The sequence below is a fragment of the Camelina sativa genome, chromosome 4 (assembly GCF_030686135.1).
Source record: "Camelina sativa cultivar CO46 ecotype springtype chromosome 4, ASM3068613v1".
In the NCBI taxonomy this organism is placed as follows: domain Eukaryota; kingdom Viridiplantae; phylum Streptophyta; class Magnoliopsida; order Brassicales; family Brassicaceae; genus Camelina; species Camelina sativa.
The window spans coordinates 4,267,422-4,292,587 of record NC_141883.1 but is presented as its reverse complement, the minus strand read 5'-3'; the positions used below and the strand labels follow the sequence as shown (position 1 = coordinate 4,292,587).

General features: G+C 36.5%; 10 protein-coding genes and 1 pseudogene across 10 annotated transcripts; 4 read left to right on the top strand and 7 right to left on the bottom strand.

Annotated features, from left to right (window-relative positions):
* Positions 1-161: 161 nt before the first annotated feature.
* Positions 162-1,215, bottom strand: LOC104779799 (TLC domain-containing protein At5g14285 pseudogene; annotated as a pseudogene).
* A 1,731-nt stretch (positions 1,216-2,946) lies between these two features.
* Positions 2,947-5,371, bottom strand: LOC104779798 (uncharacterized). Its single transcript, XM_019244534.2, has 6 exons — positions 4,430-5,371; positions 4,000-4,125; positions 3,863-3,903; positions 3,517-3,585; positions 3,317-3,373; positions 2,947-3,216 (listed from the first exon to the last, which is right to left on the bottom strand). Exons 2-5 carry the CDS (start codon positions 4,115-4,117, stop codon positions 3,317-3,319), a joined length of 285 nt encoding a protein of 94 aa, XP_019100079.1. The 5' UTR covers positions 4,118-4,125; positions 4,430-5,371; the 3' UTR covers positions 2,947-3,216.
* Positions 5,372-6,015: 644 nt separating this feature from the next.
* Positions 6,016-6,704, bottom strand: LOC147945349 (uncharacterized). The gene is made up of 2 exons (XM_087509218.1): positions 6,500-6,704; positions 6,016-6,419 (listed from the first exon to the last, which is right to left on the bottom strand). The coding sequence occupies exons 1-2, from the start codon at positions 6,702-6,704 to the stop codon at positions 6,016-6,018; spliced, it is 609 nt and encodes a 202-aa protein (XP_087365344.1).
* A 7-nt stretch (positions 6,705-6,711) lies between these two features.
* On the bottom strand, positions 6,712-8,037 carry LOC147945348 (uncharacterized). The gene is made up of 2 exons (XM_087509217.1): positions 6,994-8,037; positions 6,712-6,915 (listed from the first exon to the last, which is right to left on the bottom strand). The coding sequence occupies exons 1-2, from the start codon at positions 8,035-8,037 to the stop codon at positions 6,712-6,714; spliced, it is 1,248 nt and encodes a 415-aa protein (XP_087365343.1).
* Positions 8,038-9,095: 1,058 nt separating this feature from the next.
* Positions 9,096-10,445, top strand: LOC104779797 (uncharacterized). Its single transcript, XM_010504183.3, has 4 exons — positions 9,096-9,497; positions 9,606-9,697; positions 9,807-9,925; positions 10,010-10,445. Exons 1-4 carry the CDS (start codon positions 9,299-9,301, stop codon positions 10,068-10,070), a joined length of 471 nt encoding a protein of 156 aa, XP_010502485.1. The 5' UTR covers positions 9,096-9,298; the 3' UTR covers positions 10,071-10,445.
* Positions 10,446-12,006: 1,561 nt separating this feature from the next.
* On the top strand, positions 12,007-13,559 carry LOC104779796 (large ribosomal subunit protein uL15c). Its single transcript, XM_010504181.3, has 4 exons — positions 12,007-12,216; positions 12,317-12,680; positions 12,918-13,069; positions 13,145-13,559. The coding sequence occupies exons 1-4, from the start codon at positions 12,133-12,135 to the stop codon at positions 13,379-13,381; spliced, it is 837 nt and encodes a 278-aa protein (XP_010502483.2). The 5' UTR covers positions 12,007-12,132; the 3' UTR covers positions 13,382-13,559.
* Positions 13,560-13,575: 16 nt separating this feature from the next.
* On the bottom strand, positions 13,576-15,481 carry LOC104779795 (uncharacterized). Its single transcript, XM_010504180.2, has 2 exons — positions 15,284-15,481; positions 13,576-14,893 (listed from the first exon to the last, which is right to left on the bottom strand). Exon 2 carries the CDS (start codon positions 14,825-14,827, stop codon positions 13,718-13,720), a length of 1,110 nt encoding a protein of 369 aa, XP_010502482.1. The 5' UTR covers positions 14,828-14,893; positions 15,284-15,481; the 3' UTR covers positions 13,576-13,717.
* A 773-nt stretch (positions 15,482-16,254) lies between these two features.
* LOC147945347 (uncharacterized) lies at positions 16,255-19,629 on the top strand. The gene is made up of 8 exons (XM_087509216.1): positions 16,255-16,446; positions 16,528-17,034; positions 17,120-17,279; positions 17,369-17,727; positions 17,980-18,404; positions 18,733-18,832; positions 18,917-19,280; positions 19,475-19,629. Exons 1-8 carry the CDS (start codon positions 16,255-16,257, stop codon positions 19,627-19,629), a joined length of 2,262 nt encoding a protein of 753 aa, XP_087365342.1.
* A 1,118-nt stretch (positions 19,630-20,747) lies between these two features.
* LOC147945346 (uncharacterized) lies at positions 20,748-21,158 on the bottom strand. Its single transcript, XM_087509215.1, has one exon. It carries the CDS (start codon positions 21,156-21,158, stop codon positions 20,748-20,750), a length of 411 nt encoding a protein of 136 aa, XP_087365341.1.
* A 1,171-nt stretch (positions 21,159-22,329) lies between these two features.
* LOC147945345 (uncharacterized) lies at positions 22,330-23,232 on the top strand. Its single transcript, XM_087509214.1, has 5 exons — positions 22,330-22,350; positions 22,435-22,711; positions 22,786-22,849; positions 22,979-23,103; positions 23,207-23,232. The coding sequence occupies exons 1-5, from the start codon at positions 22,330-22,332 to the stop codon at positions 23,230-23,232; spliced, it is 513 nt and encodes a 170-aa protein (XP_087365340.1).
* A 501-nt stretch (positions 23,233-23,733) lies between these two features.
* LOC147945344 (uncharacterized protein At4g04775-like) lies at positions 23,734-24,299 on the bottom strand. The gene is made up of 2 exons (XM_087509213.1): positions 24,147-24,299; positions 23,734-24,030 (listed from the first exon to the last, which is right to left on the bottom strand). The coding sequence occupies exons 1-2, from the start codon at positions 24,297-24,299 to the stop codon at positions 23,734-23,736; spliced, it is 450 nt and encodes a 149-aa protein (XP_087365339.1).
* Between the last annotated feature and the right edge of the window lie 867 nt (positions 24,300-25,166).

The following is a 25,166-nucleotide window of genomic DNA, read 5'->3' as shown; positions in this document are numbered from 1 at the left end:
TTATCCCATGAGTTAGGCAACTTTTTGGCCTAATCACAAATTTAAAGGATGTTTTACTTTTAAAATGGAATATAAAAAATGTTAAATAAAGGTTAAAACATTCAAGGGTTGACAAGTATAATTTATTGATTTTACATAAGATTCTCACGTTTGCAGTGTGATTCAAAAAACTTTACAACACAAATAACAGTAAGATTTAGATCCACATAAAATACAATATTGTTAATAGAACATTACACAATATACAATCAAATAAATTTGTATGAACATTACTTAATCTAGATTTCTATTCAATCAAACAATTATCACCTTTTCTTTCGAAAAAAGAAAAATATTAATCATTTCATTTAGATTTCTTGTTAGAGTTGTTCTTCTCTCTAAACCAATCAACCCAATTACGTAAAACCCACAAAACACTAAACAAAATCGCAACCCCAATCACAACAAGCCACGACAACCAAGCCCACCGTGGTATAGCTCCCTCGGACGCACCACTGCCGTAAAACGCCGCCATATCGTACAAAGCCACCAGACCAGCTAGTCCACGACCAAGAGTGTAAAACAAGTAAAAGGGCGGAGGCAAAAGCTCCCTCACTCTCCTCGCCATAACGACGTCGTGTTTCCTATACCCGGTGATCGTCCAAACATTCTGGCATGCGCTCGTCACCTCCGCGAGGACCAAGAGCAGGAGAAGCGCGTGAGCTCCATGACCGACGGCGAACCGACACGTGGCGAAGACGTAGAGCGTCGCCATGTGGTGGAGGATGAAGATGAAATCGTTAGGGAGGAAGATTAGGTAGTGGAAGAGATCAACGGTGAAATAAGCCATGCTGAAGTCGAGCACGGTTGATTACACGACGGTGTTGGGGGAAGCGAATGAGTGAACGGCGGCGCGTGGGGTTGTTAAAAGCGCGTGAGAAGCCATTACGACGGCGGGAGTGCCGTGGAAGAGTGACATTAAGCAGCTAGCTCCTAAATGTGATGATGATTTCCATGACCGGAAAATTATGAAATAGCCGATGAGGTATACGACGAGGAAGAGGAGGAGAAAGGACGGAAGTGTTGCCGGAGAAGAAGAATGGTCAAACGACGACGTTGCCATGGTTCTGTTTTTTTGAAACTGTTTGGGACGGTTTTTAAATTGAGAGAATTAAATGATCTGGTTTGTGAGGTGTATGGAATGTTTTTGTAGCATTGACCAATTTTTGGACTATGATTTTATTTTGGTAGTTTTTAAATAAAATGGTTAGTAATCAATAATTATTAATACATTAATGATATATTAAGTTGGATACCAAGCAGGTCACTTAAATATCACATTAGTTGACCTGATTATCTCTTCAAATATATTTATTATCTACTAATTAACCATAATTTTGTCTAAATCTTAATCGGTTAGAATAATTAATTAAGGAAAACATATACATCAAAATTAAATAAGGAAAACATTTAAATACATAATAAATCAAATCTAAATTTCTATTTTTTAAAAATATTTTAGAAAAAACGAAAAAAGAAACAAGAAAAGAAAATTACAGTTAATATTTGTGCATATTTTTTATCACAAATTTAGAAGAAAATAAATAAATCCAGTTTAATTTTGAAAGAAAAATAAAAAAAATAATTTAAAATAGTAAAGCATTCATTATAGCCTTAATAATATAAAGTTAATTAATATTCAAATTTATTTTAATTGATTTAAGTACTCTCTAAAACACAAGATAGGCAAAAAATATCATTAATAAGATCTTATGTAACTAATATAATTTGTAATCATAAATAAAAATAATATATATTTATGAAAATAAACTATTTCATGGATTACATTTGTTTTTTAAGGAAAATTATAAAAAAAAAAATCATTTAAAAAATAAAAAAAGAAGCAAAGAAATTTCAATTTATATTTGTATTTCTAAATAATTATTACCCTAAAATAAGTATTTAAAATTCTAAAATTCAATAATTACAATTGGTTGACTATATTGTATTACTAAATATTTATGCAAAATTGAATATTAATAAATAGCTTTTTAATTTATTTATTATGAACAAATCTTTTATTGTAGACGGAAATAAATTATATGTCAAAAAATGTGAGAAAAACATAAAATTTAGTTATGTTTTTATCCAAAATTTTTGGACGATAAAAATTGTCTAATAGTTAATTATTTAAAAGAGAACAGTTATGGTAAATAAATTTACGGTAGGGACGAGATGAAACAGGACAGGACAATAGGTTATATATGTGCAATAGTCCAAACTAAAACAAAATTAAAATATGATATTTGAATTTAACACCTTTAATCATACCGCTATCATTTAAGAAAACTGCAAAATAATCATTATCTATATGTTACCGTGCAAAGGATTAACGATATCTAAACAACGTATTTATCTAAATATGTTTTAATATTTACCTAAATATACTGTTTAACACTATTTAAAATTTCTAAATTATAAAAACACACATAAACCAAAAACTGTAGAAATCTTCTATGCATTCGAAATATAAATATTAATTAAACATGTGTCATCCCGTGGTATCATCTAGTTAAGGATTAAGATTAAGTTTGACGCGTATGCGTACAAGTAGTAGTGTGCGTGCTTACAAGTTATGCTCTGGAGGCTTCTTTGGATACTCGTTTCGTACTATACAAGATGTGTAAAACACGGAGTTGTAGAGCAAATACTCTTTGATGTCTGAAGACTAAAACAACGAACAAACAGAAAAGGAGGGAAATATTGTAGCTAGTAAAGTCTAATAAAGCCCACGTAGATACGTTTGTTCAGACTGTTTCAAGTGCGGTAGTACAGCTCTCAGTGCGGAAGGTAGAACATGCTTCAGGAAATTGGATCCGAGACATGTTTTATTTTATGTAATAAGGGCTATACTACCGCACTTGAAACTGCCTAAACAACCATATCCACGTGGACTTTACTAGATGATTTTAACAGCTAATGATGATGATGATGACATTGAATGTTTGCCTTGGTAACATAATTGCAAGAAACTACACATAACTACATAAGGTTCTAATGATCACAATGGATATGAAAGTTGATAGATAATATTGATGTAAGAAACAAAACTGGTATGCTCTGTGAAATCTGAATTCACATGTTGGAGAGATGATTATAACCTCAACCTTCTGTGAATCTATGACTACAATTGGGGCAAGTGTAGTATGTTGTCTGTCCGTCATCAGCTGATCTCGTCTGCAAAAACCAGAAATATCCCATGAACACAATTGTTTAATACTGAAACAAAGAAGACAAGAACTTGAAACAAATAATGGAAAGCTTGAGGATTATATACCTATCTGGTTGTGTATACAAGCTCTGGGTGCTGGCATTTCTCGCACGCCTTTTTGATCTGCAAAGAGACGAATCATCCATCAACATCATAAGCCATGGATTGAGAATAAAAAGTGTGAAAGAGCATAAGAGAGATATTAAACCAAACAGACGAGAGATATCTTATTACACCAAGCATAAGAGAGATATCTTATTACAAACCTTTGGCAGCTCTGCGTCTTCCTGCGCCTTTTCACCAAACAGAGATATTCCTAATTCTCTTCTGATATCCTGTAATAAGCAAAGAGCATAAGTTGTATACTTTCATGATGCAATGTTCTTGCAAGAATAACAAAACAGTCTCTAATGTTCATGCCTGAAACTAACTACATAGCAGAAAATGATTTTTTCTCTTTGTGTGTGTTCGTAGCCTAATAAAATTGGTCTAACACAAATCAAGAGCATAGAGATCATCACAACTCTGTGAAACAGAAACCAAATTTACACAACACAGCTTATGAATAACATACAAATTCAGTCAAAATATATGATGCAGCAAAAAACATACCTCAGCAGAAACTGTGTAAGCTATGTTCTTGTCAATGATATCTGAAAAGGCACAAATAACGAAATTAACCAACCAAGAAACAAGAAAACAAAAATTGATTCGATTTTGAGGATATAAAGAGAGAACTTCATGGATACCTTTAGCATTTCTCATTGTTTTGCAAAGTGGACATTCTGCAGACTTGGTTGATTTCAAGATCAGCATCGTCCCACACAAACCACAGAACAAGAAACCACTTTCTCGAGATTTCTTCATTACAGAACCTTTTTTTTAACACAAAGACACCCAAAAAAAAAAATTGCTAAAACGAATAAGTAAAGTAATCATCTTTAAGCTTGATATCTCCATCAATGTCATCTAAGGCTTAAATAAATGTTCTGAAACATCAAATTACAACCAAGAACTCCATGAAGCTCATACCCAGAATCTAAAAATCAAGACTTTAAATCCACTGAAGTTCAAAATTCGAACTAACCAAGCAACTCATACGTCTACTTAAACCATCGAAATAAAATGATAGTGATGCCAAAGATATGCATCAACAGAATTGGAGAATCATCAGAGTACCTGTGGATTACAATCGTGAATGCTTTTCGCAGAGAGCGTTTCAAGAGACAAATAATCTAGGGTTTAATGGGAGACGCAGAGCTTTTATAATGGGCTTGAAAAGAAGGCCCATTTAAAACCGTTATTGAGGCTTTTATAAATAAAAACTAAAGCCCACACAGAGAGACTTTGACCAGATTTTTGTGGAAACACATCCTATTTCCCCCATAACTATGACATCGTACCACGTCTACGCGGAACTTAAATCTCGTCCTGCGTATTCCCCTATAAACTTTTGTAAATCTAATTCCCCGCGAGATGATAGTTCTCATGCCATTTCTCCCCTAATTTGGGTTTCGACGGTTTACGAACTTAACCAGGTAGAAACCCCCTAAACCTGGTTTGAAACAAATTTAAAACTCGAGTTAAAAAAACAACCCGACCCGATTGATGTTCTTCGTCTTAAAACGAAAATCCCCAAATATTGAAAGTATAAACCCTAAAAAATTAAATTATCTCAAATTAAGTTCTGGGAATCATGAGCAATGTCTCTGGATCTTCGAGTTGTTGTTGGTGTGCCTAAGAGATGTTGGTGTGGAGAAGTGATCGTGGCCAAAAATTCGAAATCAGAGACAAATCCTTGTCGTCGATACTTCCGTTGTGGGTATGCAGCTGCGAAGAAGGTACATATGTGACTATACACCTTTGTGATATGTTGAATTTGTTCTCATTGTTGTGATGGCTGCTTGATAGCTTATGAATGATGACCACTGCTTCAAGTGGGTCGATGAGGCACTGTTGGATGAGGTAGAGTCTCTGACTCTTCTCACTGCAAAACTACAAATGGAAATGGAGATTGAGAGGAAGATGAAAATGGAGCTTGAGAAATAGCTATTTGAGAGGGTTGAAGATGCAAAATCAGAATTGAGATCAAGGATGAAGACGATGATAGTTGTAATAGTTATTGGCTGTATGATCATGTTTGGTCTATTTAAGATAGCAGGATGAGCTAGTGTAACATCAATAAAGTTGTATGATCTTGTTTGCTTGGGTGTATGATTTGTGTTTGGTTGTATGACCAAATTATGTTCTTGTAATGGATGTTGTTGTCAATGGTTATTGTTACAAAATACTGATATTATGGTTCTAAGACACTTACATAGGTTCATCAATAACAAAAAAACATCAATAAGGTTCCAAAAGACCAAAAGACATCAATAAGGTTCCAAAAAGACATCATTAAGAGTTAATCACAATAAGACCATACATACAAAAATAGACCAGTCCTCCTTGTGATTCTCTTTCATACCATTATGCTAATTATCCTTCTTCTCCTACTCGTACTTCTCCTTGACGACACCATTAGTTCTCTTGAGTCAATGTCCCTTGAGAAGGTTCACCTTGAGTAGCCTACATTTAAAACCAATTATCAGACTCATCCGAGCCAACACAAATCAAACCATATGATTATGCATAACCAAAACACAAATCTAACCTGTGTTGCATTTTTCTTCTGATGGAACCTACGGTTATGGTCAGCTGCACCACAAATCCCACAGTGCATGATCCTTTTCTTCTCTTTTGGTTTCTTCTTGGTAGGCGACTCATTAACCCCCCTTCTTCCTCTTCTTGTCTGCCTTAGTAGATTCTCCCTCTTTGGGAGGTGGTGCATGCACATCATCACCGCCAATAGAGGGCCAAAAGCGTGGACCTCTTAGTGGAATCAATATGTCGGTGTAATTCTGCTGCCATTTAAAGGTTCTGAACCATTGGCACACATAATCTTCAGGTTCCAGTGTCTTCTTAATTATAACTCCATATGCATGTTCACATGGGATTCCACAGATTTTATACTTCATGCAGGTACACTTCATTGTTCTCAAACAGACTCGATGCTTGTCATAACCCAGCTGGACTTCATACATCCCATTTGTGGTATCACTCACAAAGCACACAGAAGCTTTCTCATGTTCTTTAGCAAGGAACCGTTTGACATAAGGAGTACAAATACCTAACACACAAATCAAAACAATGTTAACGAATGAAATGTTAACAAATCAAAACAATGCACCACAAATCGAAATAACTAACCTTTGTGATCATGAGAAAGGGCAGATCGTTTAGCAATCCGAACCATGGCAATCTTTCTAACCATCTCTAACATAGCTACAAATGGCTTTTCTCTTGCCTTGTTGATGGTACTGTTGAAGGACTCTACGAAGTTGTTCTCAACATCTTCAAAGTAATTGCCAAGCTTGTGAAATGCCCTGCACCAAGTCTTTGGCTTTGTCTTCATGACATCTTCATGCACCTTTGAGTCGTATGCATGGATCCTCTCCAAGTTTCTGATCATATTCGGTGGTGTTATAGCTCCAAGCCAGATCCCAGAGATGTTTCTTCAGAAGCTTTCTGCTAGCATGAATCTTCTTCAGGTTCCCATAAATGTGCCTAACACATTTTCGATGCTCCACCTTTGGTAACTCTAACTCAATAGCTTTTATCAAACCCTGAAACAGAAACCGCATGATTATGCTACAACTTCATAATTATGCTAGAGCTTAACAAATACAAAACGGAACACATACCTTTTGCCGATCTGACATAATAATGTAACCATCTCCATCTCCTAAGTCTAGATCAATCTTCAACCTATTCACAAACCATTGCCAATTATCTGTGTTCTCGACTTGAACAACGCTCCATGCTATTGGATAAATAGCATTGTCTGCATCTCTGCCTAATGCCGCTAATAACTGTCCTTTAATCTTTTCTTTTAAGAAGCACCCATCAACTCCTATTAGTGGCCTACAACTAGCTTTCCATGTTTTTCTAAGAACATCAAAATAGACATAAAACCGGTTAAAGACATCCTCACCAGCATCATTCTTCACGGTATCAATATCCACAACAGATCCTGGATTTGATTCCATAATCTCGGCACCATAATCTCGGAGTCGTGCAAACTGAGTATCATACTCCGACGAGATCCATCCCAATGCCTTTCTCCTAGCAGCTTGGCATTGAGGCCTTGTAACTGATATCTTCCACTTCTCCATCACAATCTTTTCCATCTTGGCAGGCATGTAATACTCTGGTTCTTCCCTAATCTTATCAAGAAATATCCTAGCTATCACTGGGACCGAAAACATCGCACACTCTCCATTAGGAATACATATATGTTTATCCTTGCACAACGTAATCCTCCAGAAAGGATCATCACCGAGAGATGCAGCATACACTTGCCACCCACATTTCCCCTTAGCACCAATACATTTAAACCCGATTGCATCTCTATCATACCTGTATTGCTTCAGATTGGAACCTGTTAGCAGTGCATAGTCGGTGACACACTCCTTGAACGAGATTCCATTGTAGAATTTTTGGCCTTTATACATTATTCCATCACCACGAAGAATGGGTGTTCGCATTCTCACTTGACCATCTTCACGACCATCAGCCTCGTCGTCGGTTTCTGGGTACACATCGTGACAGATTGATTGTTCATCTTCGGTGAACTCTTTGGCAAGCATGTGGACAAAAGATTCATCTCGATCTTCTGCCTCTGCATCGTGATCGTGACCTCGATCTATTTCTACTAGAGGATTATCGTCTGCGAGGATTAAATCCATTGTCGACAGAGTGAATAAGAGCAACGAAATGAGAAATCGATTTGGGGGTTTTGAAAGTAGGGTTCATAAATAGAGAAAAATGTGAGATTTTCGATTTGAGGGTTCGGGTATTGGTTAATCATGATTTAATATTCTAATCGGGTTGTAATCGGGTTGAAATTGGGTTTAACCGGTTAAATCGGTTTATTACTTGGTCAAGCAAATAATAAACCAACAGTAACCTGTATAACCCAGATTCATGGGCGATTAGATGATATCTAATACTTCAGGGAGGAAATGGCATGGGAATTATCATCTCGCGGGGAAATAGATGTACAAAAGTTTGTAGGGAGATCTAAAGGACGAGATTTAAATTCCACGTAAATATGGTATGATGTCATAGTTATGAGGGAAAATAGGACGTGTTTCCGATTTTTGTTGGTTAAGTAGGTAGGTTGTAAAGGACAATAAGCTAATTGTGTCCTTCGGTTAATTTATTAGATTTTATTTTTGCTGCCAACTCTTAAGAATAATGATTTTTTTTTGAAGTGATCAGTCATCCATCACTCATCACTGGCGGTGGTGAATCAGACAAAGAAGATAATTGTTTTTATGTTGTCATCAATGGCGTGTTTTCGGCAATTACCAACCATGGTCCACTCAAATTAAACCATTTTATGAATTAATATTTCTATCAAGAATTGGTTGATAATTGTTTTTAAAGTATAATAATGTCATGTTGTCGAATGAAATCATATTATTCGATTGTTTTTTAGTATACTATTACTATTTATTTTTTAGAATTAATGTGTTCGGATTTGGATTAAACCTCTGAGTCTCTGACTAATCCTTTGAATCTTAATTTCTGTTATATAAAAAAAGGACAAAATCCTTTGAATCTTTCTATGAATGTTTTTGTTTTTTTTGCAAACGCATTACGAATTTATAAGCATCCTAACTAAACCTAATTAGTTATCAAGCGATCAATCCATAGAGTTTGCAAATTTGTGGGACTGGTCAGTGGTCACTGGACTTGATCCATATCCATATATATTACCAATATGGCAATATATCATGTTGTGCAACTTATTTTATTTTATTTTGTAAATGAGAAGAAAAAAAAACAAGTCGTTAAACCATGCTTTTCGATTACTTCAATCACCTAAGAAATATATATATTATATTACTCTCTTTGATGACATGTTAATCCACTTCTAAATAATACTATAAAGTTGCACCTTGACAAGAGGTTTTAGCAGAAGAAGAAACAAAGAGAGAGAAGATGAAGAATGTTATGGTGATTGTTGACGAGAGCAACTCAAGTTATGATTTACTCATTTGGGCTCTTGAAAACCACAAAGATACCATTGAGAGCTCCAAAGTTTTTATCTTTGCAATACAGCCACAAAATCCCTTTACTCCTCCTACCGTGCTCTCTTCATCACTAGGCTTTGCTCAAATCTTCTATCCGTTTTCACCTCGTAAGTTGTTGTTTCGGCTAATATCTTGGAATTATTCAAACAAAAGAGAGAAGTAATATTTTTGAAAGCTAACTTTTTTATGTGTGTTCTCTTGAGTGGTTTTTGCAGATTCAGAACTCATAAGACTGGCTCATGAAAAAAATATGAAAATTGCTTTGGGTTTATTAGAGAAAGCCAAGAACATGTGTTTAAATCATGGGGTAATAATCTCTTGACCAAATCATATAAGATATTTAAATTCCTTAAATATATCATTTGATGATATGTTTAATTAGTCTAATGATCTCATCATAATCATTTAATAAACAGATTAAAGCAGAGACATTTACAGATGCTGGCGACGCTAATGACCTAATCCCAAAGATAATTCAAGAGCGACAGATTGATGTATTAGTTATGAGCGGTCAACAAACTCAAAAACTCAAAAAGTGAGAAAAAATTATTTCATATTTTTTTTTAATTTTATTCAGTCAAAATTTTTGGGATAACTCATATCTTTTAAACAAATGCAGGTGTTTATATAATACAGATTGTTCTCTTGTTGTCGTGAAGAACAGACTTGTCAAAGAATAAGGAAATTACGAAACCCCCTAAATTTGATATGATTTCGTTTGTGATTGAGATTATGTAATGATTATTGTATAGTTTGGGTTTGTAGTTGAACTTATATTTTATGGGTATGTATATACATATATACTTTCTTATTGGCACCGTTATATTCAACTAAATGGGAACCAACCAAGAGGTGAGCATTTTGTCCCATGGCATAGCTTCTCAGCAAGCTCACATCGAGTCGAAGCTCAAGGATCCAAGTGGTCACACACATATGCATCTACTTTTGTGTGGATAGGATCTTCAACCACTTCATCATCAATATCATCACACACGGGTTATAATTAATTTGTCATATTAAAACATTAAAATATTTAAAAAGTATCTTATTTACAACTTGTTCGAATTGTTCAACAAAATCCAAATATCGTATTACAACTTTACAAGATTGTGTCTGGTGTAAATAAATGTAAGATAAATTGAACCGTAACAGAATTGCACATTAAACTAGTTAAAATTAGTTTCATTCTTGTATCGACTGATTTGTTTTTAAAATTTTTGAAAGTTTATTGTTTAAATGACACTAGGATTTAACCCGACAATTATTTAATTTTATTTATAATGATGTTTGATTTTAGCAGTATTTAATTTAGTAATAAAATTATATATTTTTAATTTTTAATATTTTTTATATTTAAGCAGTGGTACAATTATTCTTAAAGTATTATAATTTTATCAGGATAAAACACTAAAATTATGAATTATAAGTGTTTGTATAATGTATAATTAATCCGAATAATTAACTGTTTTATTTATTTAAAATAATACTATTATTGTTTTGTATGATATATAATTATTTAATTTAACTAATTGTTTATTTTTCAGTGTATACAGTTAAATGATTGATTTTCTATTTTTATTTTTATTTTGGAACACATATATAGAAAAGAAATTTGCTATTAATAAGAAATTTAAGTAGAATTAATTAGTTTCTATAAAAATTGATTTTTCAATTTACCATATTTTACTTATTGTTTTTAGTGCAATTTTGTAGGGACTAAAATTTTAAATAAGCAAAATTAAAAGGGTAGAACCCAAAATGTACTTCAAAAATGTATATATAGATTGGATTTTCAGTTTAGAAAATTTATTAATGTTAATATAATTATTGAGATTGTAAACTTTTGTTATAGAAAATATGTGGTATATCATTTAAATTTGAGAGATTCTAGCATTTATAAAAATAGTTTTGGAGATTTAATGAGTTAAAATTTTAATGGGTAGAGTTGTTTTTGGAAAAATCGGAATGTATAGATGTTGTTAAGATTTTATGGCAATAAATGTAACAAATGTTGGTCAATTTAAGAAAGTTTAGTATTTGAGTTTCTCTGCAATGTTATTTATGGAATTTCTTTAGGAGAATGTTGTAAAATAAAAAATTAAATAATTAAAACTTAAAGGGCATAAACCAAAATATACTTAAAAAATGTTAATATATATACATTTACAAGTTCATGATTTAAATGACCTATATTTAAAAGTTTATGGTTTAAATGACATTTTTTCGAATTAAAACTTTTTATTAAAACGACGTCGTTTTGTCAGTAACGGAATGATTAACGGCATAGTAACGTCTGTTAGTAGGTCAATTATTGGATTTAACGTCATGTCTTTTTTGGCTTGGTCAACAAAACTTCATGTTTAAAAAAGTTAGTCAACAAAAGTTGATGTTTTAAATGGCCTACAACGGCCAAAATTTGAAAGTTCTTAGTTTTAAGGACATTTTTCCCAAAAAAAAAAATTATACAAAGTTACGATATAAAGTCGTCGTAGAATATTATAAACAAATTAAATCCAAAACTAAAATGCGAATTTGAAACTCAAAATGGGCGTAAAATGGGTTTCGGTAAAAACCTCAAAATGGGCTTAAATGTTTTCACTGAACGGCCCAATAAACAATTGAGTGCTAACCAGCAAACGTCGTCGTTTTACTTTCTCATGAAAGGTTATTATCATCTATCTCCTCTCAGCTCTCTCTCATCCTTATCCTTGAAGAAGCTTTTTTTCTTGTGCCCCAGAGACCATGGCTGCTCCACTCTCACTCTCATCAAATCCTCTCACCTCTCGCCATTGTTACCGTCTCCACTTCCCTTCCACTTCATTCAAGGTAACCAATCTCTCCTTCTTCTAAAACTGTCAGATTACACACACTCACTCGCCCCTGATTCCGTAGAATTGAGCAAAATCCGAAATTGGAATGTCTACAGGGAAATGTAAGCGTTTTGGGAGCAAACCCAAGTCAGATTATTTCTCTCAAACTCAACCAAAAGGTTGAAAAAACCAGAAAGCAATTTGGGAGACCACTCGTTGTGGCAAGCCAAACGGCGGCTACGTCGTCGGAGGGAGCAGTAGCTCCGGAGAGATTCCGTTTGAATAATCTTGGACCTCAACCTGGTTCGAGAAAGAGGCAAAAGAGAAAAGGTAGAGGTATCTCTGCAGGACAAGGAGCGAGTTGTGGTTTTGGTATGAGAGGTCAGAAATCAAGATCCGGTCCTGGGATTATGAGAGGCTTCGAAGGTGGTCAAACTGCTCTTTATCGCCGTCTTCCTAAACTTAGAGGAATCGCCGGAGGTAACATTCTTGTGCTTGTTTTGATTTACCAGAGTTTGTTATGTTGGCTAAGTGTTCGATGAAATGTCTCACTCACAGACTCTGTTAATGCTTCTTTCCGTTTTATTTGGTTAGGGCAGAATTGGGAACCAAATATTGAATTTGTAGTTAGTGAGTTAGTGAATAGAGCTGATTTGTGGTACTAAATCTTGTTTAGTTTCCTGATGCATTCATCGCACTGTTGTGTTCTGTTAACAGGTATGCGTTCAGGATTACCCAAATACTTACCCGTTAATATCAAAGACATCGAAACAGCTGGATTTCAGGAGGGAGATGAAGTTTCATTGGAGTCACTGAAGCTAAAGGGTTTGATCAATCCTTCTGGGAGGGAAAGGAAACTTCCTCTCAAGGTTAGATTTTGCTTCTTACTCGATCATCTTTTTCTCTATATAAACGCTTTTGTTGACTGGTCTTGGATTTTTTAGATTTTGGGTACCGGAGAACTAAGCATGAAGCTCAACTTCAAAGCTCGTGCCTTCTCGACACAAGCAAAAGAGAAACTTGAAGCTTCAGGATGTACACTCACTGTGTTGCCCGGAAGGAAGAAATGGGTTAAGCCTTCGGTTGCAAAGAACCAAGCACGAGCAGATGAATACTTTGCCAAGAAGAGAGCTGCAGCAGCAGCAGAAGCAACAACTTCAGAGCCTGCAGCTTCTGCTTAATATTACTTCATTTTCAAGCTCCTTGTTAACGTTGTAAAGCTGCAGAAGAGATCAATTGTGTTTATGAGAAGGCGTTTAACTTTAATTACAATGCGTTTAGTCTTTTTGTATGGTGAAGTTATTTTAATATTATGTTGATTAAGAGTTTATTATCAGAGAGATTTGTGAACGGTATAAATTATTTTGTTCCTCAATAGTCGAAACTTTTTTTTTCAATCTCCAAATAAATTTTACAGAATAGGGTTTTCATAAGTGGGGTTATTACTACAAACGTTCCCCCAATTTTTTCTTCTCCATAAACTCTTAAAACACAAATTGGTAGATCTTAAATAGGCATCACAGCTCTTCTTCTTCATCATCATCATCATCATCGTCAATGAAAGCTCTTCTTCTAGTACGACGTCTTCGGGATCCAGCCTCTTGTTCATCAGAAGATTGATTATTTTCCTCGTCTCTAGATGATGTTCCAGTATTACCTTCATAGCTCTCACCCCAAAGCCTTGAAGGTCTTGAAGATCTTCTTCTCCCACCAATCTGTGACCTAGCTCTAGATGTACCTGACCAGCTACTCCTTGGGCCACTTGACTCTGGTCTAAACACGCGGATGAGCAAGAACACTGTAAGCAAGCCACCATCATCAAACAGATTCAATTCGTCACTACTTCTTTCTTCTCCTCCAAAAGAAGATTGGAGTGTGCTAATCAAATCCCCTAAATCTCTCTGCCTTTCTAGCCTCCTCCAGCTTCTCTGTCTCTCAGGATCTGCTTCTGATGGCCTTACTCCAGGATGCTGAACCCTTGCGTGCTTTCTCAGATCGGAGTAGGTTCCGCTGAAATCACAAGTCTCACAAGAACAGCTTCTATGTTTTGAGTTCATAAAGCACCGAGCAGGTTCCACGACTACCCATTCTTTTATATGTCCACGGCATAACGGACAAGTAAGCTTAGGTGGTTTGTTTTTATCTTGGTCGTCCTCTGTTGCTACAATACCTTCATCTACTAATTCTTCGCCCCTGCTCTCACCTTCTCCTAAATTCGCAACTATAACCTCAGATGCAGCAGCCTCGTCTCCTAGATTTAAGCCAGCAGTTGAGTCTAATGCTACATGATCTTCTGTCTCAGTTGTTGTTGTTGGTACATGACTTTCCTCTTGGTCATGAAGTAAAGACAAAGACGGTGGCTTCTCTTTAGAAGCTTTGCGGAACTGATCAAAACAGTTAGAATGGCGATGGCTAGTGTTACACATGTAAGGTCGACAGCCGTTTTCATAGGAAGAACAAATGAGAAGAATCCCATTGTGAGGATGTTCCATACAGACAGGACAACGAGCCTCTTCCCATTCCTTAACTTGTTTCTCACTAGGCTTCTTCAAACCAAGGCTTGACTCACAACACAGTGGCGATAATCGTCTATACTTATCCGACCGGTCTTTCTTCTCTTTCGGCATGTTGTTGTATAACTTAAATATACAGTCTTTATAAACTCCTTGTTACGAGGCAGCTTATAATTAACCCTGCAATAAACTAACTTCCCCATAAGCAACATCAAACTTAAAAATTGGTACTTTAACAACAATCCAGAGAACAAGGAACAAGTTCGATGAGGGTAACAGATCTATACAATACAAACTGCAACCGCACAAAAAGAAGAGCAGAGTTCATTCATAATAGCCTAAGAACGAGGTGAATCGGGTTAGAAAACAGAGAAGCACGATAAAGTCTAGTCAAGAGATCCTATTGTTCAAAATCGAATCATCTAATACTTTCGATTTTAACAAACAAAAACCAACCCAGATCAGTACGGATTCAATACAAGCGAGAAGAGAAGTGAATCAACGCAAATGTTGCAGAAAACCCTTAAAATAATCTGAGAGAGATAAGGCAGAAGAAGATGGTGAGATTACCCGACAGAGAGCTTTGTGACGATGGTTGTGGAATTGGAATTGATATAAATTAATATGGAGGAAACCCTAAATCGGAATCGGGCTCCTCATGGAGAGAGCCAACGAGGTGAGAGAGAGAGATAGACGAGGAAGAGAGAGATAGACGACGAAGATGAGGCGGCGCCTTCTTTTACTTTACTTTTTTTTTTTTTTTTTTTTACTCTCCTTCTTGAGATATAATATATATATAAGGGAAATTACCTAAAATATTACATGAAAGTAGGTTTATTACTATAACAACACGTTATAATTTCCGAGTTACTAAAACAATACAGAAAAGTTTGAGTATTGCTTCTAAACCAGGGTTGTGTATTTTACTACAATAATACCATTTAATTTTTAAACGACGATGCTTATAGGAAATAATAGAGAATCCCAATAAAAGCTGGAATCGATCTTTTGAATGTTTTGGTGTTTGTCTTACGAAAGTTGGATCAAGATCGGGTATTTTAGAAACTATTTGGATAGTGTGCGGCGAGGACTGACTATGGGTGGACGACGGAAGGCGGGTGGACGACGGACGGACGGCGAGTTTCTTGCGAGGTGGATTGAAGTTGTATAGGAGGTATATAGCGATCTTCTCTGCGTTGCTTAATCTAAATTTCTATATCGTGGTTTAAGCTCTGTTGCGTGCTATTTAGTAAGATTTTGAGTATTACATAGTAGGCGTGTATTTTGTGGAAGGGTACTTCTGACGATAGTCATGTCAATATATTCATGTTAGTTTTCAGTATGTAGTTGAACTCTGTTTTTCGGAAGATATTGGTGAGACTTCATGTTGATTCATTGATAAAGTGAGCAACAAATGTTTTGTGATGTTGAATTAATAACAAAACTAATGCTTATATCGTAGTTATGGGTCAAGCAATGATTCCAAGAGGTATCCAAGTAGGCTGTATCGGGATGGTAAATTTCCACTGCAGATCAGAAGCATGCACCACGATTGTAGTTTACCCAATCTAGCTGGTTTGAAAGGCTTCGTTGGTGATGAGGTGTACGAAAAAATAAGAGAGAAATCGCAACTGGGAGTGTTATTGGATCTAGCGGAATCCAACTACTTGTTTTGTGGAAAGACCATTCACTATCTATTGACCAATCAATTGTCAATAGATATTCCATCGGAGGTATGGTTTTTGGTTGGAGGAAAGCCGCTAAGGTTCTCTCTATATGAATATGAAGAAATTAGTGGTTTGAATTGTGAGAAGATTGATGAAACAGAGTGTGAAGATGACCATACACCTTTATGGGCGGTTTTAAATGTGGAAGCTTTTAATGGACCCAACTGGCATGAGCTAGTTGCCGGTTTGAGAAGCTGCCGTGGGTGGCCTGATGAAATGAAGACTCAGATTATTCGGTTGTATCTTGTGCATGTTGGAGTTCTTGGTTTATCAAGGATCAGTAGGATACCTCTGGAATATGCAAAAAGGGCGTTGAATGAAAAAGCATTTGAGAGTTTTCAATGGGGTAGGGTTGGATTCAAGAGTTTAGTTGATTCCATAAAAGTCCTTGGGTTACCTAACAATGCTTATACCCTCCATGGATGTGTCCATGTATTGCTGATATGGACATTTGAGAGCGTGAAGGTGCTGGGAGCTAGCTATGGGAATGTAAGAGAAGGTGTACATTTGCCTCTGTTAAGGTGGGGAGGAGGGAGGCCAAGGCACGATATTGAAGCCTTCATATCCGGGAGCAAACTCCTTAATAATGGGGAGGTATGCCTATAATTTACATATATATTATTGATTAGCATTTTATCTAATAGTAAGCATATTTAAAGTTATTGTATCTGAAATGCAGCTTCAGGTGAAGCATCTAGTACCAAAACCTTTGGAGTTCATATATCCATATTGGCTAGGAGAGTCTTCTGTGTATGGTGTAGGGGAAGGTTTGAAGAAGAAACTGGATAATCTGCTGTTAGACGTTATCAATGGCGTAGTGGATGAAAGAGAATGGGATTGTGTAAAAAAAAGGAAGGGGGAACATACGAAGAAGAGGGAGAGGAGGCAACCTGTTGCAGGGGTAGTGACGATGATTTTATTGAGACAGCCCCAATCAGCATCAGTAATGTCCCCAAAAATGCGAGAGAGAAGAAAAAAAGTGTTGGGGACAAATGTTCAGCAGAGAAGGCGTCTGGAGATAAGCAGTCAGGTGTGCAGGGTGAAGACGGTAGTGGAAGGTTATTTACTATGGTTGAAACCTTAGGGGCGAAAATGGATAATATTGAGTTATCGTTTGCTAGAGAAATAGCGGAAGTTGTGTACAAACTTCAAGGTATGGAGAGTAAGATGGGGAACTTGGAGAGTGACGTTCAACTATTGAAGAAAGTTGTTATCAACTCAACGGATGAAGGAGCGCATACGCAAGGACCTCGTACAATAAGAAATGAAGAACCTAAAATAGAGGAGGTATGATCTGCGTACCTTATTGATCAAATTGTTATTATATATCTAGTGTTCAGTATGAAGTCTTTGTATTTATATATTCGAAGAAACAATATTAATTTCAGTATTGTGAAGTTGTATAATTTTGAAATTATTTTTGATATATGATTTTCGTTCACACAAATTTTGTAGTGTTTACTTTATCTCTAGTTTAACAGCGTCATATTATATTTCAAATGTCTTGTATATAACGTCAAATACATGTCTTTGTTCAAGTCATGGCTATATCAGATGAAGCATTCGGCCCATGATGGTTATAAAGTTGCAAGTTGTGTTAGGAATCCGTTAGCGATTACGGATAGGGTCATGGGGTCTGGGAGTTTTAAAATCGAACAAGAGGACAACGAAGGCGCTAGTCTAGAGCGAATTCCAAAGCAGATGGTAGACAGTGTACAGCGTGGCAAAAGAGTACATAGTTGGCAGACAGAGGAAGGTGATAAAAGAGTAAAGTATAATGACAAAGTACATGGAGCAGGTGTACAACCCATTCCTATTAATATTATCCATCTGGTAAGTGGTGATCTCCCAAGTAGTGGTAACCCTGTACCGTCGGATCGAATGTGCGATTCTGTTTTGGATTTAACCGACAGGACCAGTACTCCTGGATCATCTCATATACTGAAAGAAAAGGAGAAAACCAGGTATTTTGGACATTCGTTACAAAAGGTGTTTCGTCCCTCAAGAGAGGATGATCTTCTATTTGTAGATCAAGTGGGCACTAACATAGGGGTAAGCCCTAATGATGAATCAATGTGACTTGCATTAATTACCCGAGCTTAAAACCAAAGTGTAGTCCTCTCTCCCGCCGTGTACGATCCTTTCATTGAGGCAAGTCCTGAGAAAGTTGAAAAGCTGAAGTCCTTCCTAACTGATGATTTGTAAGTGTTCATTTAGAGTTGTGATATAATTAGTGTTTATATTAGGATATCAACTACGATTTATAACTGATTTGTTAATTTTGGTATTCAGGGCTAAAGTACCTAACACTGGAAATGCCGAATATTATTTTCGTCTCCTGGCCCCTAAACAATCGTGGCCAACTCGAACGTTCGGCTGGTTATGGGATGCGGTAAGCTTCATAGTTTTGTACCATAACATCTGATGCAACTAACTATGGTATACTAATGTCTGATAGATGTCACTCGTGTTGCAGCATATGGTTGCATGTATGCATATGTTCCATAGTAGGGGAAAGCAAACTCCATCCCCATATATAACAGATCATATTACTTTCCTTGACCCGTTGTTTGTTAGTACGTGGGCATTCGAATTCCAACAAATGGAAGCCTCTAAGAAATGGGAATTTGGAGAAGGTTGTTTTGAGACGTACGTGGGGAGGCTGCCAAAATACGGAATGACACACAAGGTGTGGGTTGACGATGTAGACACCCTTCTCTTCCCATACAACCTCGATAACAACCATTGGGTAGCCATTGAAGCTGACTTAGTCAACGAAAGGCTAAGGGTTTACGATAGCATAAATAATGGTAGAAGCGACGCGGTTCTACAAACGAAGTGTAAGCCGTTCGCAAAAATGATTTCATGCTTGATACAAGCATATTACTAGAGGTACAAAGATCAGAATATCGGGGGGGGGGGGCATTTAGTTATTACAGGGTGAAAACACTACCACAAAACTATCAAGAAGGTGACTGTGGTGTGTACACATTGAAGTACTTGGAGTGTATAGCCCTTGGTCTAAATTACACAGGCCTCTGTGATGCGTCCATGCCTTCGATTAGGATGAAACTTGCTGCAGAAGTGTTTGATGAGGTTCCAGACCGAGACTGCTTTATGCAACTAGATGCTACGTCTGTGTCATTAGATTATGCAGAAGCTGAGTTCATCTCGGGATCAAATAGTTGAAGAAGTTAGGTTCCATAGATATTACAATACTCGTAGCAGTATTATTTTTGGAACCGGTGAAGATTGGTCTTACGCATGTTGCAAATAGAACATGCGTCTTAGGTCATACTTTTTGGTAATATGTGTATCTGGAGTCTAATTTTTTGGTTACATGTTGGATTTGAGGATGTCGTTCTTACATTATTCGACGTCTGGTCACCCACATCGCTCTGATCGGTTTAAACACTCTTTAGGTATAGTTTTTTGTATATTGCAGGGTTTAGGTATGTAGCATTATGACGTCTTACTAACCCGTATTAGTATATGTAAGGTATTTTTCATCTCTGTACGTACCATCAACTCAGTAACGGCCTTAATATGTTTTGTGTACGTACACTAGTTTATGTAAGTGTCTTATTTTCGTATGTTACGCTATGTACGGTTCTATTCATGTCCGTACGTACAATCGATCCTCTAACGTTATATACGTTTATATTATAGGCCTGGTTAGTACATCAGTTTCTCCCCATTTTGAGCACATTAAGTTGTCCCTACTGGGAATCCTACGTACATAGGCAACATGTAGGTAAAGGTATGATGAGCGAGGCAATTGAATAATATTCCAAGGCATCGAACTAAATCATCCTAACAAACAGTTTCGGATCAGATGGACCACCTGCGTGATAGCCAGATTATGGATTGATCTTTGGTTAAACGCCTGATCTTGTATGTCAGACGGTATTAATCTCACAAGTGCTGGGACATATTGGAAAGCCAGCAGTCGTAGTGCTAGTGGAAATCCACGAACAACAAATGATTGTTGCTTGAAAATATGCACTAAACTGTTAACGTCTGCTGGACATTTGAATCCTTTAATAGTCTCCAACGTCCGCTCAAATGACAACCTTCCCCATGGGTATTTGAAAAAAAAAATCAATATTCTTTGTCATCTCCACTGTCTTCGGATCAGGTTTTACTGGTTGCGTAACACATGTTAGAGCCCCATCGATTATCACTATCAGCGATAGAGCTAATTTCTTCCACGATTCCATCTCCTCAGTCTCCAACTTTTTAACCAAGCCGGAGATGGTTGGTTCTTGATTTTCCCCGAAAAGTTTATCCCAAACAGTCTTACATCCCTATTCCGTTTTTGTAGCTGTTTTCACATCTCTCTTTTTAGGATATTTTCCACATTCTAGACCTGTCAACTCTGCAAATTCCTGTAATCCAAACTTTATTGGGTTGCCACCAAACACAATCCACATCTCATGCTGCTTTTTGGTCACCAATTGACGGCAAACAAATCCATGAACTAGCTTCCCGGAGAAGGAGGTCTTGCACGCAGGGATACAAAATAGCTGCCCAAATGGAGATTTCAACAGGTTTTCCATTTCTTTTGTTCCACTCAGCACCTTGGCTATTGTAGCAAGATATTCCGGTTTTGAATACGCATTGATCTTGGTTTGGAGAGGGTAATGGTCAAGAGCAAATAACCTCCTTGGTAAATCCAAACTCGATGGAGGAACGATCTCTACTTCTTCGGGATCCATCCTACCAGCAACAATTAACGTACTTATTGGTATGTATGTAGACTAAGCCAATGAACCCAAATTCCAATGTGTAGCAAAATTCAATTCTATACACAATTAGGGTTCTTTATCCTTTGTCCGCCACAAATACACAACTAATCATAGAACTCATGACCTGGGCTAATCAAAACGATTCTTAAATGTATTTTGTAGATACCCTTCCAAGCAAATATATTAATTGGGGACCATTCTCTCTTACAATGAAATGGGCAAGTAAAGAGAAACACTTACCTTCTTAACTTAAGCAACACCAGTGATGGAAGAGGGAGCGAAACTGGTCGCCGTTTTTCTGATTTCACCCGACCTTCGTAATCTCTTCTTTATTTAATTTTCCGTCGCAGACTTCTATTCTCGCTCCACTTGTAGAACTTATCTCAGATCTAAACACCTTTATTCAAATAGTCGGGATGGAGACAACCCTAACATATAACCCTTACAAATGCGCAGTCGTCACTACTGAGGCCTCAGTTTTCCGTTTCTACAAAGAACGATGACTTAGCTTTACTACTTAACTATTTTTAATAAATTATTTGAAACAGTAGAACGGTTGAGATTTCCATTATTATTTTTTAGGGAGAGATACATTTCTTGAATGTAATTGGGTCATTTACAGTTTATATCTACCTTTATTAGTGATGTGGCAAAACTAATAAACTATCATTCACTTTTCCTTAATGTTTGATAAAATTTTACATTGGATTGGTTTGTGTAACTTACCTAACTATTAATCGCGGATATACCACTTGGAAGCTATGGTCATAATTAACTAGAACATGCGATGTATCTTCTTCGCTAAACCGGAAGTTACACCGCTTCATAATTAACTACACACGAGGTATCCGTATGGAGTGCAGTCACGACGTTTTGAATAGCCACAATAAGGATAATCCATTGGTCTTTGTTCGCTGCTTATATAAGAAGACAAATACTCACCTGGTGAAGTATTCATCTGTCTCTCTAAACCAAATATCACCCGGAAAATCCGGAAAACCCGGAAAACATAAGTGAATCAAAGTTATGGTGCATTTTGGACAGACTATCCGATCTCCACACTTGGCATTCTGATTGGAAGGTTTCTGTTAAGATCATCCGGAAGTGGATAAAGAGAGAAGCCAACATCTCCACCCTTGAAATGGTTGTTTCAGATATTTTCGTAAGTGACCCTCATCATCATATTATATGCACTTCAGGTTAAGATCATCCATACATCATGGTTGACCTTTTTCAAATACCGTAGGGGGAGAAGATGCAGGCAACAATCAGCGAGAACCTTGTGCGCCAGTTCTGTGTACGTATGGGGATTGAGGAGGGTTCGTGTAAAACCTTCTCTAATTTCGTCGTCAGTAACGACACATCCGCTGTGAAGGTAGTGGTCTCCAACTTCCGGATCAAATTCACTGCTGACACGGTTGTGGAAAACATTCGTTGCTTGTCGACCAATCACTACATCGATTACGTTGAGTTTGACAAAATTTACGAACGAGGGTCGCCTTTCACCCAAAACTGGTGTTTAGGTAACGTTGCATTCTGTTTTTCCCTTTTCTATTATCATAGCAAGTACCATCATTGTAATGACATGACATTGTAGACACGATGGGGGAAGTTTCTAACGTCGAACCAACCATACTCGTTGACGATCCAACCGCTCCACGGTTTGCCAAAAAAACCCGGTTGATACGGTTTTCATTGACAAATCTTCAGTGAGTCGTTTTCGCGATTAATACCTTTCACAAGCTTTTAAGTAATAGCGGGCTATTAACGTGTATGGTCTTTGTGCGTAGGGGTCATCACTTGCAATGTGTAGCGTATGATGAAATGGCCGATGATTTCGCCCGCAATCTTTGGCTATCCTCAGGCAAACCAATGGTAGTCTTGCGATTTTGGAGGGCGAAGTTTAAGGATGGAGGTATTTATTACATAAACGTATTTAAAACAATTAAAACACCTTTAACTAAAGAAGTTTTATAGATGACTTAAATTGTTACACTCTTTCCTTATATTTCGCACAGCAGGAGGAATGGAAGGGGTTAGTTAACCGGGTGTCTCAAAAATAATATTTAACCCCTAGTTCCCTGAGGTTAAAGATTTCAAACTCCGGATGGAATACTTCGATCACCGCGCTCGAACTGATGAAGAATCGTAGCTTAAGTTTGCATTAGTGAAAGTTTCGTACATTTGAAATTTTTAAACCACGTCGCTGAACCTTTTATGTTATCTACTTTAACTTTCTACCAACATTCTCTCTTACGTTGGATAGAAGAAATTTGATGAAAATTGTTATGTGTCGTAAGCATGGTTAATTGTTTTTTTTTGTTTTTTTTTCAGCATCTTCCTAAAACTGGCAACCTTTTATGTGAAACGTATGAAGCCTGTAATATGTCACTAAACCAAATTTAAGTTAAAAGCATGTGACTAAACGTATGAGTTAAGAGCATGTGGCTAAACCAAATATAAAAAACTAACACCCACATAATTGTGCAACTTTTTGCTAAACAATAAAACTACATCCCAAAGTACCACTAATGAGGCTTCGAATCTACTTAAAAAAATAAGTCATTACTGCTAGTAGAACCAAAGTCTCAACAAACACATTCTTTAACTTTAACTCCATAATTAATCCATCACTCTTGTTTGCAATCAACGCTGTAAGCCTTCCCAACTCCATCTGATTTTCCTTGTGCATATTTAAGATGTTAGCAATCTCCTCTTTTTGGTCCTGAATCGTTGTACGCATTTGATTCAAACTAGGATACTTTAGAGTATCTTCCTTCACTAACTTAAGTTCCTCCATCATAGCTTCGTCCCACCATTTAAAAATGTGATAGTCCCCATCCTACAATTTTATTAAAAAAACCTCAAGTTATGTATTTTTTTTTAGGTTTATTGAACCTCGAGATCACTATAAGTCACCCTGTGTAAACAGTTTAACAAAAATTGGTTGTTACATACCTCTCTATTTCGACATGTATAGAAGAGCCTCCCTGGGTTTGTCCTTGTAAAAGAAGGTTCTATCTTTGCCCTTTCACCACAGTAACAAACAGCCAGGATCCCATATTCTGCATCGTCATACTCAACTGGACTTGTGGTTGTCAAAGCAAACATTAAGAATGAAATCGAGAACCTAATGAAGGATGAAAACTTTAAAAACCAGGAACCTTCAACTATTAACCGATTTCCAACTCCTCAATGTACACCAGCATCAACCGCAGCGTGTGTCTCTGTTTCCCCCAAATCGCTTTAATGAACCCTAGTTTTGATTTACTTCATAAGATAATGATTTTATCCGGTCTGGTGTATAGAACATTGGGTTTTGTGTCATTTTTTGTAGTGTAAAATAACATGAAATTTTCCAGCCTGTGTCGTTTTCCCAGAGAAACAAACGAGGTTGTTTTGTTGACAGTTATGTTTGTTTAACCGGGGAAACAAATTACACATCATCAATACGGGGACACACTATATTGTGAGGGACTTTCTCGTTTGTTGGGTTAACCCCCTATTTATTAAGGTTGGTTATATTGCGAAAAAAACTAATTGGGTGGGTTTTGGCACCAAACCAAAACTAAGCCACAGTACGGGGTTATTGTTTTTATTTCAAATACAAACGAGTTTACGAATTTGTTGTCTACAAGAACACCTTACAACCGGGATTTAGTTTTTACAATAAGTCGTTATGATTAAGTATAACACGTAACATATAATGAAAACCTGTTTATCAACCCCCCCCGCTAGGGTGCTTAGTTTCATTAACGAGTATGTAACTAAGGATACTTAGTAAATCGAGCAAGGTTTACATTATACGTTAGCTGATGAACGACACGCAAATTTACATCTTCATTACATAGTAATTTTATAAAGAATGTACCATAAGTGGTTCGTCCAAAAAAAAAAAAAAAAAACAATTGTACCATACGTGGAATTAAATCGCAACACAGACGGGAACCGACATTACAACTAAAGAATTTCACATAT